Below are 20,096 nucleotides of genomic sequence, written 5' to 3' on the forward strand. Positions count from 1 at the left end.
TTCCGGTGACATTGGAAGTCGTCAAAATAAAGTAAATAATTAAAGTAATAGTTACAAATAAATGAAGTGATATAACATTTACAATTTTTACAGATAAAAGAAAAAAAGTTACAATTTTAGTGGTTGATGGGCAAAGATTACTCCGAGCCCAACATAAAATCCTTCAGGCTATACATAATAGTTATTTTCCATTAAATATATCTTCAAAGCATTCTTGAATGGTGTAGGTGGAAGACATTTAATATCATACGGTAGTCTGTTGTATATTTTTGATAGGGAGAAAAGGGGTCCTTTTTGGCAGAAAATATTGTAGTCTTTGAGGTGAATATCATTGGTGGTTCTGGTAGCGTGATTATGGAGAGAACTATTTTATGGAAAGTATTCAGGGTCATTCTTAACAAAAGAGGCACAGTTGAGTATGTACAGTACAATCTCTCCGTACAACGTATTTCTGGTTCCAGATGCCGCCCTGTGAGGTGATCTTGAGGCCAGGCTTAGCGCTGATACGACGCAGGCTACTGGTGGGTAACTGAGTACCCTGCTGGCTGGTAGCGCTTGGCTTAAATAAGGATTATTAATACCTTATCAAACGAGAAAAACTTTCCGACCTTAGCCAGTTTTAATAAGTGATTATTAAGACATGTTTCCCTGAGCTCTGCGCCTCATGCATGCATTGGTAACCTCAGATGGTGTATAACTCCTATCTTCTCCTATAGAAACTAGGTCCCTGTGACGTCACGTGGAGTGGCATCACATGGGCGCCAATCTGGCCCTTTTCAAATGAGGATAAAAATGGACCATTGCCATTCGTCTAAACCGGTATTTCCAAAAACGAAATAATTTGTATATTATGAATACACTCATGGTGGGTAACGAATTGCAATCAATGCCTTTCGTTTTCTTTGATGAAGGAAACTACCCTATTATGTATCTGGGCACTGCAAAGTTCTTTGGGGCACCAAGAGTAAAGAACTAGTAGACAATGAGACAAGACTTCATATAAGATAGAAAGAGGTTGTTCTTGAAAGTGTTAATATTCAATTTCAGTTCATCTTGAGTTCACCTGAGAATAGAGGATAGTGATCCCATATGATAACTTTCAGACTATTATTGCAATGATATCTTGGGATCATCACCATAATAATTGTCTATGATAATATGTGCACTACAGGAATTCTGATGCCCATTTCTTGAAATGCAGCTATGACTGATATCTCTGTTGAAGATATCTGGAATAATGTCATACAGCACACTCCCGATTATCCGGGCTGATGACGGGGAGAGACGGCACGAATAATCGGAAAACACGGATAATCCAAACTTTCACTTAATTGTCTTGTATTGTTCATTATGTATGTAAAACAAACGAAACATTATTATTAATGCAGCTATTCTGTTATTTTAGAGTGCTTCCCGGACTCATTGAGTTTTTCTCGCCAGTTCGCGATCTTTTTAGCGGCGATAACATGGTTTTACTCGTATTATTAATGCTCCTTGTACGGCCTAGTTTTGAAAACCACACATCCGTGGCTTTGTGATCACAAACACAGAAAAGTGGTTTGCATTAATGCTTCAAATCCACTGCCCGACGACGGAAACTACACTGTAAGTCACCACGCCACGTTGTCGCGTCTCGCACAAGTTGCCCAGGTCGCAACTGCTGCGTGACGTGTATCCGTGATCACGGAGCGCGGTCACGCACTGCGAGACTTGGAAAACGGGAACACGGTGCTCCCGTGAATGCAGCTAGCGCATGATCGCTTCCGTTTTACGAAGGGGATTCTAACGGGAATAATATGCATCCTAGCATCAATGCTGTCATTCCGATGATTTTGCGTCCGATTTTTATAAATAAAGAACGCGCAATAAATTGACCGAGATCAAAAATCGTGCACGGATAATCCACAACCCGGATTAACCGCAGCCGGATAATCGGGAGTCTGCTGTATATGCGATCCCTGCCAATGATTTTTAAGTGAACTCTGAATCAATTGCACTAGCTCAATGAAACTTTCGAATACAGTCCAAGAAGAAAAATACAAATTTTTGTTGTTTCTAACAGGTTCAACACAAGCAGGTTGCTTTGTAATTACATCCCAACTCATAAAAAATGGTCTCAAATGCACATATGTATTATAGTTGTCATCAGGGAATTCTTCGTGACAGCACAATAAGGAAATTGAGTGAGGGAAGCAGCTACATTAATGAATTATCCCTGTACCTTTGTCCAGTCTAAATAGCAGTCAATAGCTGTAAACAGTGCAGCAAACAATAAAATAATATTATTATCAATCCTCATCAATCACCACTTATTCTTTCATAGCACACATATTAGGTCTTCCCATTACAGGTAGAAAGCTTCATTTTAAAAACTAATATTTTGGCATCTTGTTAAGTGATCCTTGATGCATTGCTTTCTAAACTAGGGATAATAAGTTTTGACATTTAAGGAGACAATCAACCCCACTAAATGTAAAGTGATTACCCATCTTGAAATAAATACTCCTCAATTATAATACATAATTATATCATACTATTTTTAAAATATAGAATAGAATAGTTATTGCAAAATGAAGGCATCGTGAAACTTCTTACTCAGACCAATGTTTTGAGTAAATGAAGAATACATTTTGCATGGCACAGACAGAATACTTCATACCAATTAACGTTTATCGTTAGGCATTCACCAGGAAAATTATTAAAAATTGTTTATATAAAATCTTGAGGCACCACACAAAACTAAGAAGATTAAAATCATAATCAATTGCAGTACCTAAATAAACTTTTTCCAAGTTATTCAATGAAAAAGCAAAATAAGTTGCGATGGTGAAATCATTGAATGGGTTTCTTTCATCCACTTGAATCTGAAAATTGTGAGCATGCCAAACACAGGTATTGAATAAGATAAGAGAATATGATAAGCAAAACTTTTTCTTGGAAGATCACGTCATCCCACATGTCTATTCCCAGTTTTTAAATCATAAGTCAAACAATCACATAAAAATTCCATTTACAAGGCACACATCCAACAATAGAAAATTGAGGCACGGGTATACTGCAGTTCTCTATAACACCAAAAGGGAATTAACACATTACATTTTCAAAACGGGGACACATTACATTTTTTCATTGTTTGGTGACAGTGAGGAATGATTTCCGATAAAAATATCACACTCTTCAAATTACTACCATAAAATCAAATTGAAAGCACAATTTTAGCAGTAATCATGAATACCTATTATACACAGTAGGAAATAACACTGAACACGGGGAAAAAAACATATATTGAAGTGTAACTCTAACAGATTTGATCACTAGACACTGATTATCTATTGAGGTCAAGAAAACAATGAACTTTGGATTAATTATGTTAGTAGCTTCCAGTTCCTTGTGTATTTCCTTCCCTTGCCCTGTTGAAGAGACTTGAAGGCCTCCAATTAATATAGTCAATTATCACACCAAACATCTACACACTGCAAACATAACAAAAATATTGACTTTAATTTTTTTTAATAACCACCCAAACTTCACTAGACTATTGAGAAGCAAGATTATTATTTGAGAGGATACAGAGGTTATTTTTATTGAAGATAACATGGACCAAAGGTTACAGCTTTAAATTATATAGAATCATGATGAGAAAGAATTATATATTAGATGTGCAACTAAGTTCCTGATGTTTTTTAAACGAAAATACAACTTTATTGTGAAAAAATGGTTATAAATGAATCATTCAAAGTATTGTCCATCGCTAGCTACAACTTTGCCCCATCATTGTGGCAGAGGCCAATACAGTAACGATAAAAGTGTTCATTTTTTGAGGCTGTACACGAATCATGCCATTTTTGGTGACTTCGTATGAGTGCAACTGCAGATCAGCCAGACCATGTGCCATATAACAGAACAAGTAATAATCGGACGGTGTAATACCTAGGGAATACAGCGGGTGGGTCAGGTCTTCCCATTTGAGCATTTACAGGTAGGTTTTAAAGGGTTTTGCAATGCGGGGTCAAGCGTTGTCATGCTGTAGGCTCACTTAGAATCATAAGGAATCACAGTTCCTTGCTTTTGCATAAATCCCAACGCCTCCAATTGCTTGGAAATGGATTGGTGGGTAACTCCTAATGCATAAGCAAGCCCTTCTTGAGTTTGGTACTGATCTTCATTGAACAATGCCTCCACTTCAGCATCTTCTAACGTTTTTGGTCTTCCCTCACGTCAGCATTGGAATGACCATCTTTGAAGCGACAGAAGCAATCACGGCACGTTGTTTCACCATACTCGTAAACTTTTTGGAGCTCTCGATGCACTTCAGCCTTTATTTACTTCGAATGAAAGAATAAAATAAACACTACCTGCAAATGACGGTTACCTGGCACAAACTCGAGACATTTTCAGGCAACAATATGACGCTAAAAAAACTCGCCATTGTTGTCGAGCGGTTTGTTTACCAAATGTCTAAGCTTGATTCATGACGTTTCCGATATTTCAAAATTGACCAGTAATCACTGCTAGAGCCATCTGTTAACAAACAGCGGGAACTTAGTTGCACACCTAATATATCAAAATATAGTGACGTGGTGATTATCTAACATTCCATTCTCAGCCCATTAGACTGGCTATAAGTCCTCAACAAATCCCTGTTATTCCTGGCAATCCCTTCCTTATCAACTTTGCCAGGAATCTTCAATAAATTTTGTAGTTATAGAGCACACATAAAGACGTCCATGATCAAATATTCAAAATACAGGAAGTATAACAATATAAAAAGGTTGGGAACTATGCATATCAGTTCTAGATCGGCCCTTGAACTATATTCCTCCCTAATTAATACTTATAATAGAGCAGATATTAAATTACAACATATTGCGTAGTGAGAGTGAAATTACCTTCTGATTTTACTATCATAAACCTTGGAGGACTTCCGCAAAAAAAACCTGCACTTCCTAGTACACCATGATAAAAAATCTGTTGGTACTCATCAAAATTGACAAAAAACCCATGTGGGAAATAAAACCCTATTCAATTAATAAGACCTTTGTCTCCAGTCATTATGTACCAGCCGCACTAAAGGCCGCTATACACGCTGAATGACCACATGATCATTCACAGGATCATGCGAGAAAAATAGAACAAGTTCTAATTTTTTCATCATACACATTGAATGATCATTCGCCGTGTATAGCGGCCTTAACTCATGCAGCATGCTGACTTTCAAAAACCATAAAATACACAGCCAAATCCAAATTTAAGCCAAAGCGAATAATTTCCAAATTTGAGTTCTTTGAGATATAACAACTTTTGTCAATACAAAAATGTCAAATATTTTAACCTCAAAGGCATATTTCATAAGTACAACAATATTAGAAATATAAATTATGTAAATAAAATGTACGGTAACTATGCATTAAGTTTACCACTTCCTGCATCATTACTATACAATTATAGACAATATGAAAGTTGACAGTTTACTCCTCAATCACCATAATGACTATTACAGTTTTTTTTCTTAATGTATGTATCATTATCAAATACTACGACAGCAAAAAGATCAATTCAAGCACTGGATTCATTGTGATGAATATGGTATTTCAACTTATACTTGAGAAATATCCACCATGGTAACCCTGGATCTTCTGCATGATGTTGAATGGCCAGAGGCATTCATGCAATACATTTTTTAAACACTGGAGTCCGAAAAAAATTATGAAGTTGCAGACATTTCCATCATAAACAGAGTCTCAGATAACAAGCCCATATATATAAGCTTCATCACTATCATCATTTCACCTACGACATACGATATTTGTATCATTTGATAACAATTTCATAAGTACTTCACCCTACTTTATGATTTCCTATGTAGACTTGGAGGAGAGACTAGTAATTATATAAACATCAATAAGCATGGGAAAAACATATATCATCACCTAATGGCTGTCCTACAATAACTTATAAGAATCTAATAACAGCATGGAAGACAGGTGGGTCACATACCATCCCTTAGCATTGCCTGGTGTGGCCAATGCTGGGATGAACATCCCAAAAAGATTTTGTTGCACATCAAGTGTACACTTGAAATGTTATGTTCCAACTCACATGAATTTAAACACTGACAAATAGGGTATACTACCAAAAGCTATTATCTAAAAATCACAAATGAACTATCAGAATAACAATTTGATAATACAATATCGATAGTGGAAACCTCATGTTACGAGTAAGACAAAGCAAAAAGGTCTAATTTACAAGGATCAGCCGGACAAATATTTAAAATGGCATAATATAAGTATACAATACACATATCATAATTCGTGAGGACATCTGCCCTTCAATATTACAAGAAGTAACTTAAGGACACATCTAAGTCAATGGCAATGACGTGTTGACCACAAAGCATATTCATCTATGTAATCTTGACCTGAAGAGCAGCATTTTAACCTAAGTATTAAGTCACTAAGATATTGATATGGTGATATGCTAATTGTAAAGTCACAATCTTTAAGCAATGGGTGAAACAGTAATTTTTCCCATCCAGATCACTGTCAACTGTTTGTTTTTAAATGATCAGAGGGTTAATCAAAATATGGAAAAGCAGGACTTCTCATTTATTAATCATTATTGCAAAAAAACATTGAATTAATTCATATATGTATTGATATCAATTTTACATTCTACTCGTACTTCTGTGAAGAGGGAAGCTCTTTCAGTAGCTTTGGAGATGGTGACAAGTTCATGCTATCATGTTTTCTCCCGCGACAATAAGCAACACAGGATGAACAAAGATACTTGAAGCAGAGCAGGATGTGGGAATTATCTAAACCTTAAACTAATCACTGTATTGAGTTTTTTGACAGTTGCTTGCGAGCAATATGCATTTCAGTAGGGCAATAAAGAATTCTTTCGGGTCGATGAGGGGCTGAAAATGGACTAGCTCCAAGCACAATGGCTAAATCATAAGCTAATGAATCTACATTTTGTGTTTCTATTGCTGCGGTTTTGTTTGACTCCCAAAATACTTCAAGTTGTGGCTAAATATAATTATGTTTCATGATGGACTCTCTTGGATGGCTAATTATGAACTAAGCTTAATGATCAATGCATGAAATGAAATTATATTTTCTTCATTAAATACCAACTAGGACATCAAGGTGTAACTGCAAATGTCCAGCCAGCCAAGTGTTGAATATGTTGTAAGGCATGAGACCTCTATAAATGAGCACTCCAACTGTTAAAAGATTCCTGTATTCTGATTCCCCGACTTTCCCTTGAATTTTTTTCAAATTCTTCATAATTGGCAATGGCTGAGGTTTGCCTGGGAAATACACATCATACAGTGGAACCTCGTTAAAGCGAGTACGGGCTATAGCGACACCCCCGCTATTACGAGAGATAGCCGATGCACCGTCAATTGACCCTATAATAAGAGTGTTAAAAAATTCGTTTTTACGAGACCCTTTCGGTGTTGGCTCTCGCCATAGCGAGGGTTTCACTGCCGGAAGACTTTCATCAAGACTCCTTAACCTCTGTAATTGCTAGCGATCTGTTAGAAATGAAGTTAATGGAGTGCTCAGTCTCAAATTTATGTGGTAAACTGTCGTTCGATAAATATAATGATTGACGAAACAATGCTTTGCATGATTTTTATTCAGTTCGGCGCTTATAAATTGTTTGAATAGTTAGTCGTTATTTGAGTAAGGAAATTTAGTGATGCAAAAAAACATCGCCTTTCGTCTGGATTTATGATTACGTTTATCGGATAGATGTTTATCTGTCGCCGCACCACTCCTGTTCCTGTATATCTGTTCGCAACAGGTGTATTGGCTATTATTTGCTCCACCTCCGGTAAAGCGACAATTCGCTATAGCGAGTGTTTATTAGTGCACCGTGGAGTGTCGTTATATCGAGGTTGCACTGTAACTTGTACAGGTTATAAGGAGTAGCTCACATTGCAGCTACATTTTCTAGGAGGGAAAATGGAATAGCAAGAGTGCTTTAAAACTACAATTTGTTAGCGTGAAGAAAACATAATAGTTGATGATTAAGTATAATCAATTCTAAGCTCAGCAGTGTAATGCTAGCAAATCCAAATTTCCCCAAAACAAGTAAAATGGTTTTATATTAATTCATGCATTTACTAAATTCAATGCATCTCTATATGCCAAAGACACAACCCTTCAACCAACTGACATAGGTGTTCTTGCCATTTACGTATTATGATATACATTTTCCCTAGCTTAAATGATGGGATTGCCTGACCTATTCCCGGCCCTTTTAAATCCCCTGAATTCCCTTACCCATAAAAGCCCAGGTATGGTGCTGAAAAAACAACTGAGGCCTCTAGTAAAGCTTTCAAGGGAGGTGCTCTTAGTCAAACCCAAGTGTTTCATTTTTAATGAACTGAATTATAACTTTATAAGGCTGAAAGGCATACAAATTGGCTTACAAAAAAATGGGAAGCCTGTAACAAAATTCACAGAAGGCTAAGCATTCATGAAAGGCCCATCACTCCCCTCAACAATTATTTATTAATTTCTGGTAAAATTCTAGGGTGTGAAGTGTAGGGCAAAGCTTTGTGATATGCAGTGGAGACTAAGTGGAGATTTTAAAACCGTTAGTGTATGCACTGAACTTGGCAATGATTTTTTTTTCAATGCTGCAGGGACCACAGCTTTAGTTCGTAATTTCATAACACCAACAATTTCATTATTTCATTTCTTTTACCATACGTTTGCAAATGCCTTTGGTAGGAACCATGAGTTTATTTTGTAATGAAGAGGTTTGTAAGGATGGGAGTCTTCTGTAATAACAAAAAAAGCATATAATATTGGGAGGATTCTTATGACCTAGTTGTAATGAAATCATGTGACAAGGCACTGGTAATGATCATTATCATACACCAACGAATGAGCATCAATGAAATAGATTTATGAGCAATAACTGATTGCCAGCTCTCATTGGAGTGAGCTGATGAGTCGGAAGCATATTATTACCCTACAACAATTTTATTTTCAAAACTTCATAAAAAGGTCTCGTTGAGTCAATTTTGGGGTTTTTGCAGCCTTCTTGACACAAAAGGTTATTTTGAATTTCATCCACAAATGAGTGTTTTGAGGAAACAAATTTTTGCCGTGAATATGCCAGAATATTTTGATCAAAATTTCAGAATGAAAAGCAGGAATTCTTGGAAACCTTTCACTTTGAAATAGGTTTCCATGGTTACAAGGTTTAGAATTCTTCATTCCACCAAAGAAAGTGCGAACAGGAGTCTACTTCAGCAACTTTATTCAAGACTTAACCAACACAAACACAGCATTCCGTCATAAAGCAACCTATAAATCAAATCCATATGATGCACTTTCTTGGAATGACATCACAATTTTATGATCGAATTTATTACTAACATCTAGGTATTATTGTGCTTACATGACATAAGAGAGCAAGCTTGATGGAATGCGATTGTGAGATTTCACCACCACTTTGATCTAACGAATTCTGAAATTTCTACATACTAAATATCAAGTACACAACCAAATGGACATCATATCTGAGTAAAAAGGCAATTTTTTCATTCACAGCACAAGGTGGTATGTGGATGAAAGCCTTCCATTTAAACTATAAATAGTATTTATCATCAGGCCTCTCATCAATTTTAATGTAATTAATGAAGGTTACCCCAACTACTAACATGATATGAATTTGATTTAACATAAGTATTTTATGAAAATTTATGCATTAGAAGGCAATAACATAAGTTATGAGAAAAGTTTAGAATGAGAAATAGCACGACCTTCAAATAATATTCTGGATTAAGTGACCTACTCACTTTAATAGAGAACATATTTTTCAAATGAAATGGTCATAACTCATACCAAAAATACTTTCTTGTTACTACCCTTACTTCTCATTCAGTTCACTTCTAAAATCATAATTAAATGCTTATCCAACATGAAGGAATATATACCATTACCAATTTCAACAGTTAACATCATATTAGACAAGGAAAAAATTTAAAAATTTGACTTTGGCAATTACAATACCACCAACATTGTGAAAGCTGGAAATATGTCTAGTATTCTCTCCACTGTAGTCTAACAATACAGAATTAATTTACATTATTCCATTACTAAATCAATACACTTTACTACTGCAAACATTGCTTGAGATACTATTTTTAGATCCATGATTTAAACATACTTGATGGTAATTTTCAAAAACAAGGTACTGAGGAGAATAAGTACACAATTACGAAAAATCAACTTTAAATAAAAAAACACTAACTTTACAAAAGATACCACTAGGATCTAACAATTAACTGGTACAGAAAACAAAATTAAATACCCCACTAAAATCTCCCTCAGTTATAACACCCTTCATGCCATGACAAGACTAGAGAGAAATTTTTTCAATGCGTACTTATCGCTTCATAATTTCATATCTTTAAGAATCATACTTAATGTAAAGCCTGTTAAATCCCTTCCCATTATAACATCGGACTTGCTTTGCAACTTACAGACTCTCTGATAGTTCTTCAAAAGCAGCTGTTGCTGTTGTTTGACTCCACATGTAACGATGACAAAATCCCTTTAAACTATTGCCATGGGGTCTCAAATTTCGTTATCACTAACCTCCCTGAGGGTGAAAGAAATTAGTTGAAAGTGTGAGTAGTAGATTATTGTGTGAAAAAACGAGTGACCACTGAGGGTAGACAGGAAGCTTTTCCTCAACCATTAAATAACATCAATGTAAGAGCCAAGCAATATATTTAAGTTCTGGCAAGATGACCAGAAAATAAAATTCAACTGTTCAATTGAGAAAGTTTACTTGCTCTGAATTACATGTTCATCATCTCAAAATAGTGGTAAATGGAAAAAATCTCTTACATCATAAGCTGCTTGTAGACTGCAATTTTGGTACGCCCAAGTGAATGTGTATACTCACAGCACTTCCAGCGATTCAGCTACGGGAAACTGGTTAAATAAAAAGTGCCATGCACACGGACGTAATGATAATTACTTACATTATGTCACTGGCGGTTTTTACTTCATGGCCCTTTTCAACAAGCGATAGTGGAAAACCTTTGCAATATCTAAACAGCCTTCATCAAAGAAAATTCCTCTCAAATTAAAAAAATATAGGTACCAAACGAAGTATTTTGTTAAAATTGGAATCTAATACTGTTCTATCAGAACAGTTCCCTCAAACAAATGGAATACGAAAAAATGCTCAAACACATCTAGCAGGTACACATCACAATGACCTAAGGTGTTCAGACCAATATGAAATCATAAGACTTGGTCACCTTAACAGAGGTATGTACTCACCACTCACTGTCAGATAAGACCAACTCCAGTGTGTAAATTAGCACATGAATAATTACCAATAAAAATGTACTTACATAAGTATAACCTTACAAAATGATCCATTTATTGATGTTGTTCTGGAAAGAACTATAAGTTTAAAGTTTACATTTTAAGGCAATCATTCTTTTAATTTGGCAACATCTGTGATATTTAAGTGCTTTAGAATTACTTATAACGCCATAAATTTCGGAGGTTAAAAATCAATGAATAGGATCAACTGGGTATATCAGGGCAATTCAAATACTTACAGTGGATGACAGGATCTCATGGGGACAGCAGCTCAACAGGAAACTCTTGCATACTTTGGCATCAGTGAACTTCACCTGGAACCGGTTGTTTTCTCCTACAATGACACATCATCCAGTAAACACGACAGTGGAATGCATTTTGACGTCAAACACAAAGACTTTTTCATTAGGTTTGCTTGAATTCCTCTTCTATAAACGAAGACTAGATAAAACTTTTAAGTCTAGTGAGAGTGTAATGAAGTAATGCAACTTCTGGAAATTTTCAATAAGCACATAAATCATCTGCTACCCAAGAACTGAAGTATGTTAATACCCTTGTTAAGAAAATATTTACCACTTTCAACAGTATTATCTATCTCGTACAAATCCTGTATTGAAAAAAATGTTAGCTAAATATCTACGTTAGGATTTTGAAGAGTTGGTACAGGTAGTAAGAAAAGAAATCACAGGTTAATACACACGTGATCCGCCCACAGCAGCACTTTAACCCTCAATATGTCTTTAAAGCACGGTAGCCTCCCTAGAATGAAACCGGGGGACGAGGCTTTAGTATCTAAGTACGTTTAAATGTGAAAATGGTACGTCTTGTTCCAATTTTTACAGACTTAACAATACTTTTATCATGAAAATACCAGCTTAATCTACGTGATTATCTTGGAGCAATCGACGGCTTCTTCACTATCACAATCAGTTCAGTAAATTTTAGTAACAACTTTCCAAGTTATCAATACAACCTATGATTTAAGACCAAGACTTCACTGAACATGCACTAGAAGGATTTAGGTTGTTTCACCTATATACCTTCGTATTAGCACATTCATTGAAATTACGCTTCATTAATCAGAAGATTCACCAATTACAAAAATTGTGGGGCCAAATAAGCAGCGAAATTTCTCAACTAAGTAGCAAAAACAAATTGTGCTACACACACAAGAAAATGACTCCACGGGGGAAAACTATACTACCACACATGATGAGCTTCTGTAAGTCAAAAATCAACTTTTGAATCAACAGTAGGAAAGAAATAATAGTTGAAAAATTAACAATGATGTTCGTTAAAATTTATATGCCTAAGCCGCCATTTTGGTATTTGACGCAGCGTCTCATTTTTAGAGCGTGTTTCTACCACTTTAAAATTAAAACTACTCCCTCACCATTACGACCAGTTCCCATCAACTGATCCAGCATTGCCCTTATTTGATCGTGGGCAGACATTTTCAATGATATATCCAGAAAAACCTCTGGGACCCAAGCCTCCTACTTCTTCTTCTGGATAACAGCAGCGACGAGGCATTCACCAATCACAGTTGGCCATACGCGGCATTCCATAAATATGGCGGATAGGAATGAGCATCGATATGCGATAGTATCACCCCGCGTATTTCGATATGGATTTGTGTCGCAGCTTAATAAAATGCATCATATTTTAATCATCCTTTATTGTAATGTGAAAATCTGTCAAGAAAACACCGCATAGGGGTATCTTCTGAAGCAGCTTATAAAAAGGCAAAGAGAAACCATGTTCTTGCTTGTGTACACATGGCATACTTTCTTATTGGTAGGCAGTATTGAAAATAATATATACCAACCAACATTGCCTTCTTAAACTCAACGGTGGATACACGGTGTCGTCGAACGAGTGCGTTACTATACACACAGCATTAAAATATCCCCAGTTTCTCTTAAGATCCCGTCAACTGAAAGGTAAGTGATAAATGTCTTTGTTCATATAAAATTATCCCTCAACCTTTAAAATTAACATTATCATAAACAACAATACCCCAGACAGCTGTAGGATGGCCACACATAACTTACAATCCATGATAATTCTTAGCCTTCCATTCGATATTCTGAATGCAGTGTCAATGGGGCACATGAGAATGTGGATTCGTTTCACAGTATCACAACTAATGCATTCAACTCAGCCAGCTGACAGCAGCTTGGTAGTTTAAAACTGTCACTTGAATATGTGCACCATGAAACCTACCAGATAGCTTTACAAATTTCATTAGTGTCTCAGACTTCAATTGTGTTTAGTGTACTGGTGAATGAATGCAATTACAGAGGCTTGGCATAGTTGATTTCATGTAGCAATGCATTTACAGTATTTCCTTGCAAATCAATTTTAACCAGCAGGCTTGTGAAGCCAACTTAGAGCAGTCACTCTTGTTATTGCCATCTCTGCACATTCAGCAGCACGCTACACCAAAAGCAGTTGATTACATTAAAACCAGCAACTTTTTATGAAGCAACCAATCAAATGTGCATATAAATTGTTTGATATCTTCATGATAACGTTGTTTAAAAAATTTAGAAGGTTTAAGAATGCAATTGAATCATCACGACTCAGGATAATAGCAATGTGTCCTTTACTCTCTCATTTAAGTTTTGCCATAAATTTGAAAGTAGCAGAATGACCTTTATCAAGATGCCCCCGATATATACTCCAAATTAAGCAGGGGAATGCAAGAGAGCAGAGCCCTCAACCATCCTGCTCATGAACCAACACAAGCTTCTTAATGCCCTCTTGCTTTGGTTGGTATGAGGCCCACATACACTCAAGAGTCACACGATCACTTTCACACACTTAAGATCACATTTTCGCACATAAATTCACACAATTTTTGCTACCACCATCATCAAAGCACCGTCAACAAGCTCAAAGAACAGAGCACCTCTCCATCCTTAACTAACCACTTCACTTTTCAGCAACCACCAACTGACATTTCAGAAATTATACAAACAAAATGGATGGTATAATAGGTGTTATGTTCATTTCTTCTCCTATGGTGTCAGCGTCACAGGTGGAAAAACTTTTGACTGAGATTTCCGCAGTAATTATTTACTCGATAACCTTCAAAACTTTGCCGATGGCTATGGTTTTTCCTGCAAGGAGAAGAATATCATAGTATGAGCTACTTAAAATAAGGAGCTATATTTAGTTTAGACCCTTCTTATGAACACCACTTACCTTCATCTCTGAGGGTAAACCGACCCATTTGGGGAAAGAGCTTGAACTGCTCAAGGCAAATAACTCCTGCACATTCTATCCTCATTATAGCAACTTGGTCTTGCTTCACAAAGCGAGGTCTTGTTTTAGACTTTTCTCCAGTCTTTTTATCCACCAGACATATTAAGGCCTGTAAAAATTTGTGTGTTAGTCTGCACCTCCAACAATACCATAAAACCATTTCAACTGAAATATATAAAAGAGCAAGAGCAAGTAAAATACATTTAGTCCCCAAAAAAAAGTATCAATTCACAACCATGTGACAACTCAGCTGGCTAAGGCATGTTCATAAGTTTGGCAATATATATTTGCACCTCTACTGCCAAACTAAGACTATTTTTTCCAGTAAATGGCAGAGAATGATTCAGGAAGAGAAGAAAGATCTATCAAGGGATTACATCTAACAAGGAGAGGTCATGTATGGCAATATTAACTAATCAAAACATCGTGCTCTATTCGTTGCCATTATTTTCCATGTCAATTTCAACCTTTATCAGCAGAAATAAAATTGTTAATTTACAAAATTTTTTCAATAATCATGGTTATTTTGTAAAGCACTGGAACTTAGGCACCAATATGTACTTAGTAAAAGACATTCAACTTAGGAATACTTACTGAAGATAAAGGAAATGAGCTTCAGAAATTACTTCCCCAGAAAATACTTAAGTTGTCCCTTAATCAAGCTATTTTATTAATGTCGAATTAGTGAAAGTGTTATTATTATTTAGAATTTGAATTTTATTGAAATTTATTAAAATTTGAAACCACAATATTACTAAAATTAGTCACCTTCACTTACAAAGAGAGGTCACGTAGCTTGCTCTGCCTTTTTCAATGCCGTATTTTCTATGGCATTCGGAATGGCGAACACATCTCTGAAATAATAGTGGTTCCATTGAATTGGCCTTAGTTTGGCTGTAATTAGTTAATTTTCATATGGTACTTTTAACAAGCCTTCAATAATTCCAAAGTAGCACACCTCCTTACAGATGGATCAGTTGTGTAATGGTTAGCATACATATTGGTGCCTAAGTTCCACAAAACTTCTAAGTGCTTTACAAAATAACCATGATTACTGAAAAATTTTTGTAATTTAACAATTTTATTTCTGCTGATAAAGGTTTTTGAAGTTGACATGGAAAATAATGGCAACAAATAGAGCACGATATTTTGATTAGTTTATATTGCCATACATGACCTCTCCTTGTTAGATGTAATCCCTTGACAGATCTTTCTTCTCTTAGTAAGTATTTCTCAGTTGAATGTCTTTTACTAAGTACATATTAGTGCTTAAGTCCCAGTGCTTTGTAAAATACCGTATTTCTCCGAATATAGTCACCTCAATTTTGACGCTTCAGTTTCGGGAAAAGTTAAAAAAATGTGTTTACTATTTTAATATTACTTTAATATTTTTAACATGTTTGAACATTTAAATTATTTTTAATATTGTTAAAAAGATTAGTCATTACATTAGTAAAAACGAAAAAAATTACAAATCTTATTTTTTTGACCGTCTTAACAATCAACTCCTAAAAACATATCTCTAAGATAAAGTTGAATTTTTTGTGTGAACTTTTCCTATTTTTTAATGTCCTATATGTTATCCGGGGCTGAGACGAATCCAAAGAGCCTAATGTCACTAAAATCGGTGCAGCCGTTCTCGAGTTATAAGTGTTCTAACTAACACGATTTTCTACTTTCTTTTATATATATAGATATCTATACTGAGAATTTAATAGCCGATACTTAAATGTATGACATAGTGAGGCACAAGGTTCGCTACTTATTTAGTAATGCGAAGCAACTTGTTCCCTAATGAATATCTCATCTTTGAGAGGCAAGTTCAATTCTCCACTATTATTAAAATGCTGCTATGATTAATGCGTAAATTAAATGAATTTCATAAGCGGAAACATTACACAAAATCTGGGCAAAATGTTTATTGCAATGTAAATTATGGAATAAAGGGATTTTCCCTCAGCCTTTGTTCCCCACCTTCTAGTCCCTTGATGAGGGATGAAGGATAACATTACGCATCCCGGCTATCCATGATCACCAAGGAAATTCTGCATAGTTAATTGGACCCATCAAATGGCCACAACAAAATGGCTTTTCCATTATATTCTGGTATGTTCTTCCCAGGATTACACAGAAATATGCCTTCTGCAGAGGAAATAACGGTCACAGAATAATATGTAAATCTGCTCTGTGAAGGATTCACAATTGCACAGGGGCAAAGACAAGTGTGGACCCCAATGTTCAAGTCCCTTTGCATATTTAAACACCTTTCTCCATGGGCTTCAAACCCATTTCCAACTGGCAGTGTGTTGTTCTCCATTGAAGGGGCATGGTTCAGCTGCATTGCCGATTTGGCATGAAGTCAGGACTTAGAAATATTACAGCTCTGCCTGGTACGATTTTCATAAAAGCCACACACACAAGCACACTAGGCATGGGTTAAGAATGTCACTGAAATCAAGGTCTACACAATTGGGGATAATATCATGAACATATGATCTGGTTCTAAAATTCCATTTCCAATTGGGCTTGTGCCTCCACTTAGATAGATAATGGGTGTATGTAAGTATCTTAAATAGTTAATTACAATGAGTGGCCTCCACATTTGAAAAATATCCACAGAAAAGATGATTATTCAGTTTACCTTGACAGTAACTTCTTCTGCCACACAATGGATATGCATAACAGCAGAATAACCTGCACAAATGATGCTCTTATGCTCAAGGATCACCACCTAATGTAATAATAAATATTTAAGTAATTATTAGTAACATTCTACTCTACAAATTAACAAATAAGAGAAAAAAACCTAACAAGTTCACAGAATGCGATGATAACATATGCAGCAGCATGTAATAGAAAATCATATTTAATGCTGCATAAACAAAATAATGAATTACAAAAAATTACAACCGCACACTCCAGATTATCCGGGCTAATGATGGAGAGAGCCGACATGAATACATAATCGGAAAACACGGATAATCCAAACTTTACTTTGATTTTATGTCATTTTCACGATATGAAATATACAATTAAAGATCATAACATTCCTCTTATTTCCTAACCTATAATACCAATATATAACAAGGTAAAGCCATGTTTGTCTCTGACTAAAAGCTTGCACAAAAGTAAAGTAGAAATGGCAACTTATTTTCTTTTTCTGGGAGGGAACTGCACCAGTGTGCCGTACTGTTGGCTCAGACATAAAGGCAACTGGCATTTTCACTGGCAGGTAATCCAAACTTTGAATTCTCTAAGACCTAAATTCAAAGTTCAATACTTTAATGTAGTCAAGCATTTACAGTCTCAGATCAAACCATTAAGATTTGACAAAAATCATTTCCAGGAATAATTGAAGACTTACATTACTAGTCTACGGTCATAACTTGTTATTCACATTAGAAGAGAAGATTACGAGGAAGTTAGTGACCCTGCCAGTGTGACAATTTACAGGCATTTTTTAAGACCATTGACTTTCAATGAAATAAAAAAAATAAGAGCTAGGAGACACAATGACATAAGTTGTGAAAAACATACCTATCTTCTGGCGGCTAAATTGATCAAGGTGGGGGAAGAGGTTAATAGTTTAGGTCACCAGCATTAGAGATGTTTCCCCAAGGAAACGAATTCGCACAAAAAAAAAAGTTGCACCAATCAAAATTATGCCAAACCAGGCTCCTGCATTTCGGAAATGATGTAATGTCATTTCTTTTATCAGATGTTGGCAAAGGTATTTGCTTAGGACCAGGGCTTTACCACTTAATGACAACTCCTTCACAATAAAATTGTTAGGATTAACAGTATTCTACTGTATCAAAGTTGGGTCAATTTTAAAAAATCAAATACAAATCAGGTATGATTACATTTAGATACACTTCATGACAAAAAACAGTATTTTACCTGAGCATCAAACACCTTCCCTGTCTTAGAAGGGTTATTGGCATCACAAAGTACAAAACCAGGGGAAACATCTTCTTCTTCAATACCTTTCAGCTTAATCTTCACATTTTCTCCAGAACCAACAGTTGTGACTTCTTCATCATCTGACCAGAGCTGGTCAACAACTACAGGAGTCTATAGGATAAGAATAAACAAGTATTAAAAGAAATTTAAAAAAATTACACAAAAGTGATGCATTACAAATGCCATATGTGACATACTTCCTCTTGGTCTAAGAATTTGGCTCTTTGAATTACTTGTACTTCAGACAGAAATTTATCACCCCTGAAATAATTATAGACATAAGTCAAAGGCCTGCTGTGCCGTGAACGGCGGCCGGCGGGAAATCTCTTCATCTTGCTGGTCTTACGATTGAATTATGTGAACATATAGTAATTCTTTGACAAACGAGCAAGATGCGTTCCGAGAGCTTGTTCGTAAGTTGATAAACCTATGCACTCATCAAAAAGTGTGGTTATCCTGCAGAATGCAACACTGCATTACAATTTTTCGTTTGCTCACAGCCACCCAGTTTATCCATGGTGTCGCTGTACCGGTGTGTTGAGCAGGTTATTGTTGAGGTTATAAAAACTGTTACAGTAAGCACAAATTGACTGATGATGTCGTTAGAAGTTGGGGGAGTGTTTCTATTCATCCTGATACTATGCTAACTATCTATGCAGTATGTAAACTGTGCTCCAAGTATATTTTGCACAGCCCTTCAAAATCAACATCGACCACTACTGTTATTATTTAATGCCTGTTCAACACCGCAGGCAATATTTCTCGCAAAAAAAATAATAGATAGGGGAAAAAAATGTTGAATTTTAAAAATTAAAATCTGGGGGAAGAACCAGTGGCTACCTGATGTAATGTGACATTTTGGTTGATCATGTATTCTTTAACAACATGTTATTTAAAAGTTTTACTAGGCAAATAAAATTATGGAGACGATGTTACCGAGAACCAATGGGGGAGAACCGCACCAATAGAACCAAAAAATTTAGGAACCGACTCATCCTTAATTTTAATTCAACAGTCACTTAAATTGATTAGGATAGTTGGATACCTTTTTTTCTTATTTACCGTCAGGTATTCTCTCATATGGAACAAAATGGCCATAACTAATGGTTAACGTGAAAATTGCAGCATATTAAAGGTTTAAATGTAAAAAAAGTAAGCGTGAAACATTAATTGCTGAAAATGTCATTCCATGTTTGTAATCGCGGCTGTATTAATGGTCTCTAGTTGTCTCGGTACGATTTGTGGAGGTAGTTCGGCAGTCTTGGGGGTGTCTCCTTGGTATGATAAGTGGAGGTTTTATGAGATGAAGAGGTTCACTACAAAGAGGTTTGTCAATAAATTTACATGCAAATCTGATGGGACTGTAGGGGTGGTATGAAAGTACGGAGGTTTAGATGCGAAGAGGTTCACTACATAGAGGTTTTACTGCAGAAGTCATTATTAAAAGAGAAGGCACTGTGGTTGAGAATAAAATGGGAATGATCAAGAAGA

General features: G+C 35.8%; 2 protein-coding genes across 4 annotated transcripts in view; both read right to left on the minus strand.

Moving 5' to 3' along the window:
* Positions 1-12,922, minus strand: part of LOC124169773 (putative RNA-binding protein Luc7-like 2) — a 35,770-nt gene extending 22,848 nt beyond the window's left edge. Inside the window, exons 1-4 of one of the 2 annotated variants that reach the window (XM_046548510.1) lie at positions 12,766-12,922; positions 12,073-12,131; positions 11,946-11,979; positions 11,612-11,706 (exon numbers count right to left, since the gene is read on the minus strand). In XM_046548510.1, coding sequence (XP_046404466.1) covers positions 11,612-11,706; positions 11,946-11,979; positions 12,073-12,131; positions 12,766-12,826 — 249 coding nt within the window. In that variant the 5' untranslated portion in view covers positions 12,827-12,922. The remainder of the gene's footprint in view (positions 1-11,611; positions 11,707-11,945; positions 11,980-12,072; positions 12,132-12,765) is intronic. The other variant, XM_046548520.1, reaches the window with a different exon arrangement.
* Positions 12,923-13,035: 113 nt separating this feature from the next.
* The window catches only part of LOC124169782 (eukaryotic peptide chain release factor GTP-binding subunit ERF3A), a 34,155-nt gene continuing 27,094 nt past the window's right edge, over positions 13,036-20,096 (minus strand). For both annotated transcript variants that reach the window (XM_046548541.1, XM_046548533.1), the window contains exons 8-11: positions 18,543-18,716; positions 17,284-17,373; positions 14,583-14,751; positions 13,036-14,497 (exon numbers count right to left, since the gene is read on the minus strand). In XM_046548541.1, the coding sequence (XP_046404497.1) occupies positions 14,454-14,497; positions 14,583-14,751; positions 17,284-17,373; positions 18,543-18,716 (477 nt within the window). In that variant the 3' untranslated portion in view covers positions 13,036-14,453. The remainder of the gene's footprint in view (positions 14,498-14,582; positions 14,752-17,283; positions 17,374-18,542; positions 18,717-20,096) is intronic.

Source organism: Ischnura elegans, chromosome 1 (assembly GCF_921293095.1).
Source record: "Ischnura elegans chromosome 1, ioIscEleg1.1, whole genome shotgun sequence".
In the NCBI taxonomy this organism is placed as follows: domain Eukaryota; kingdom Metazoa; phylum Arthropoda; class Insecta; order Odonata; family Coenagrionidae; genus Ischnura; species Ischnura elegans.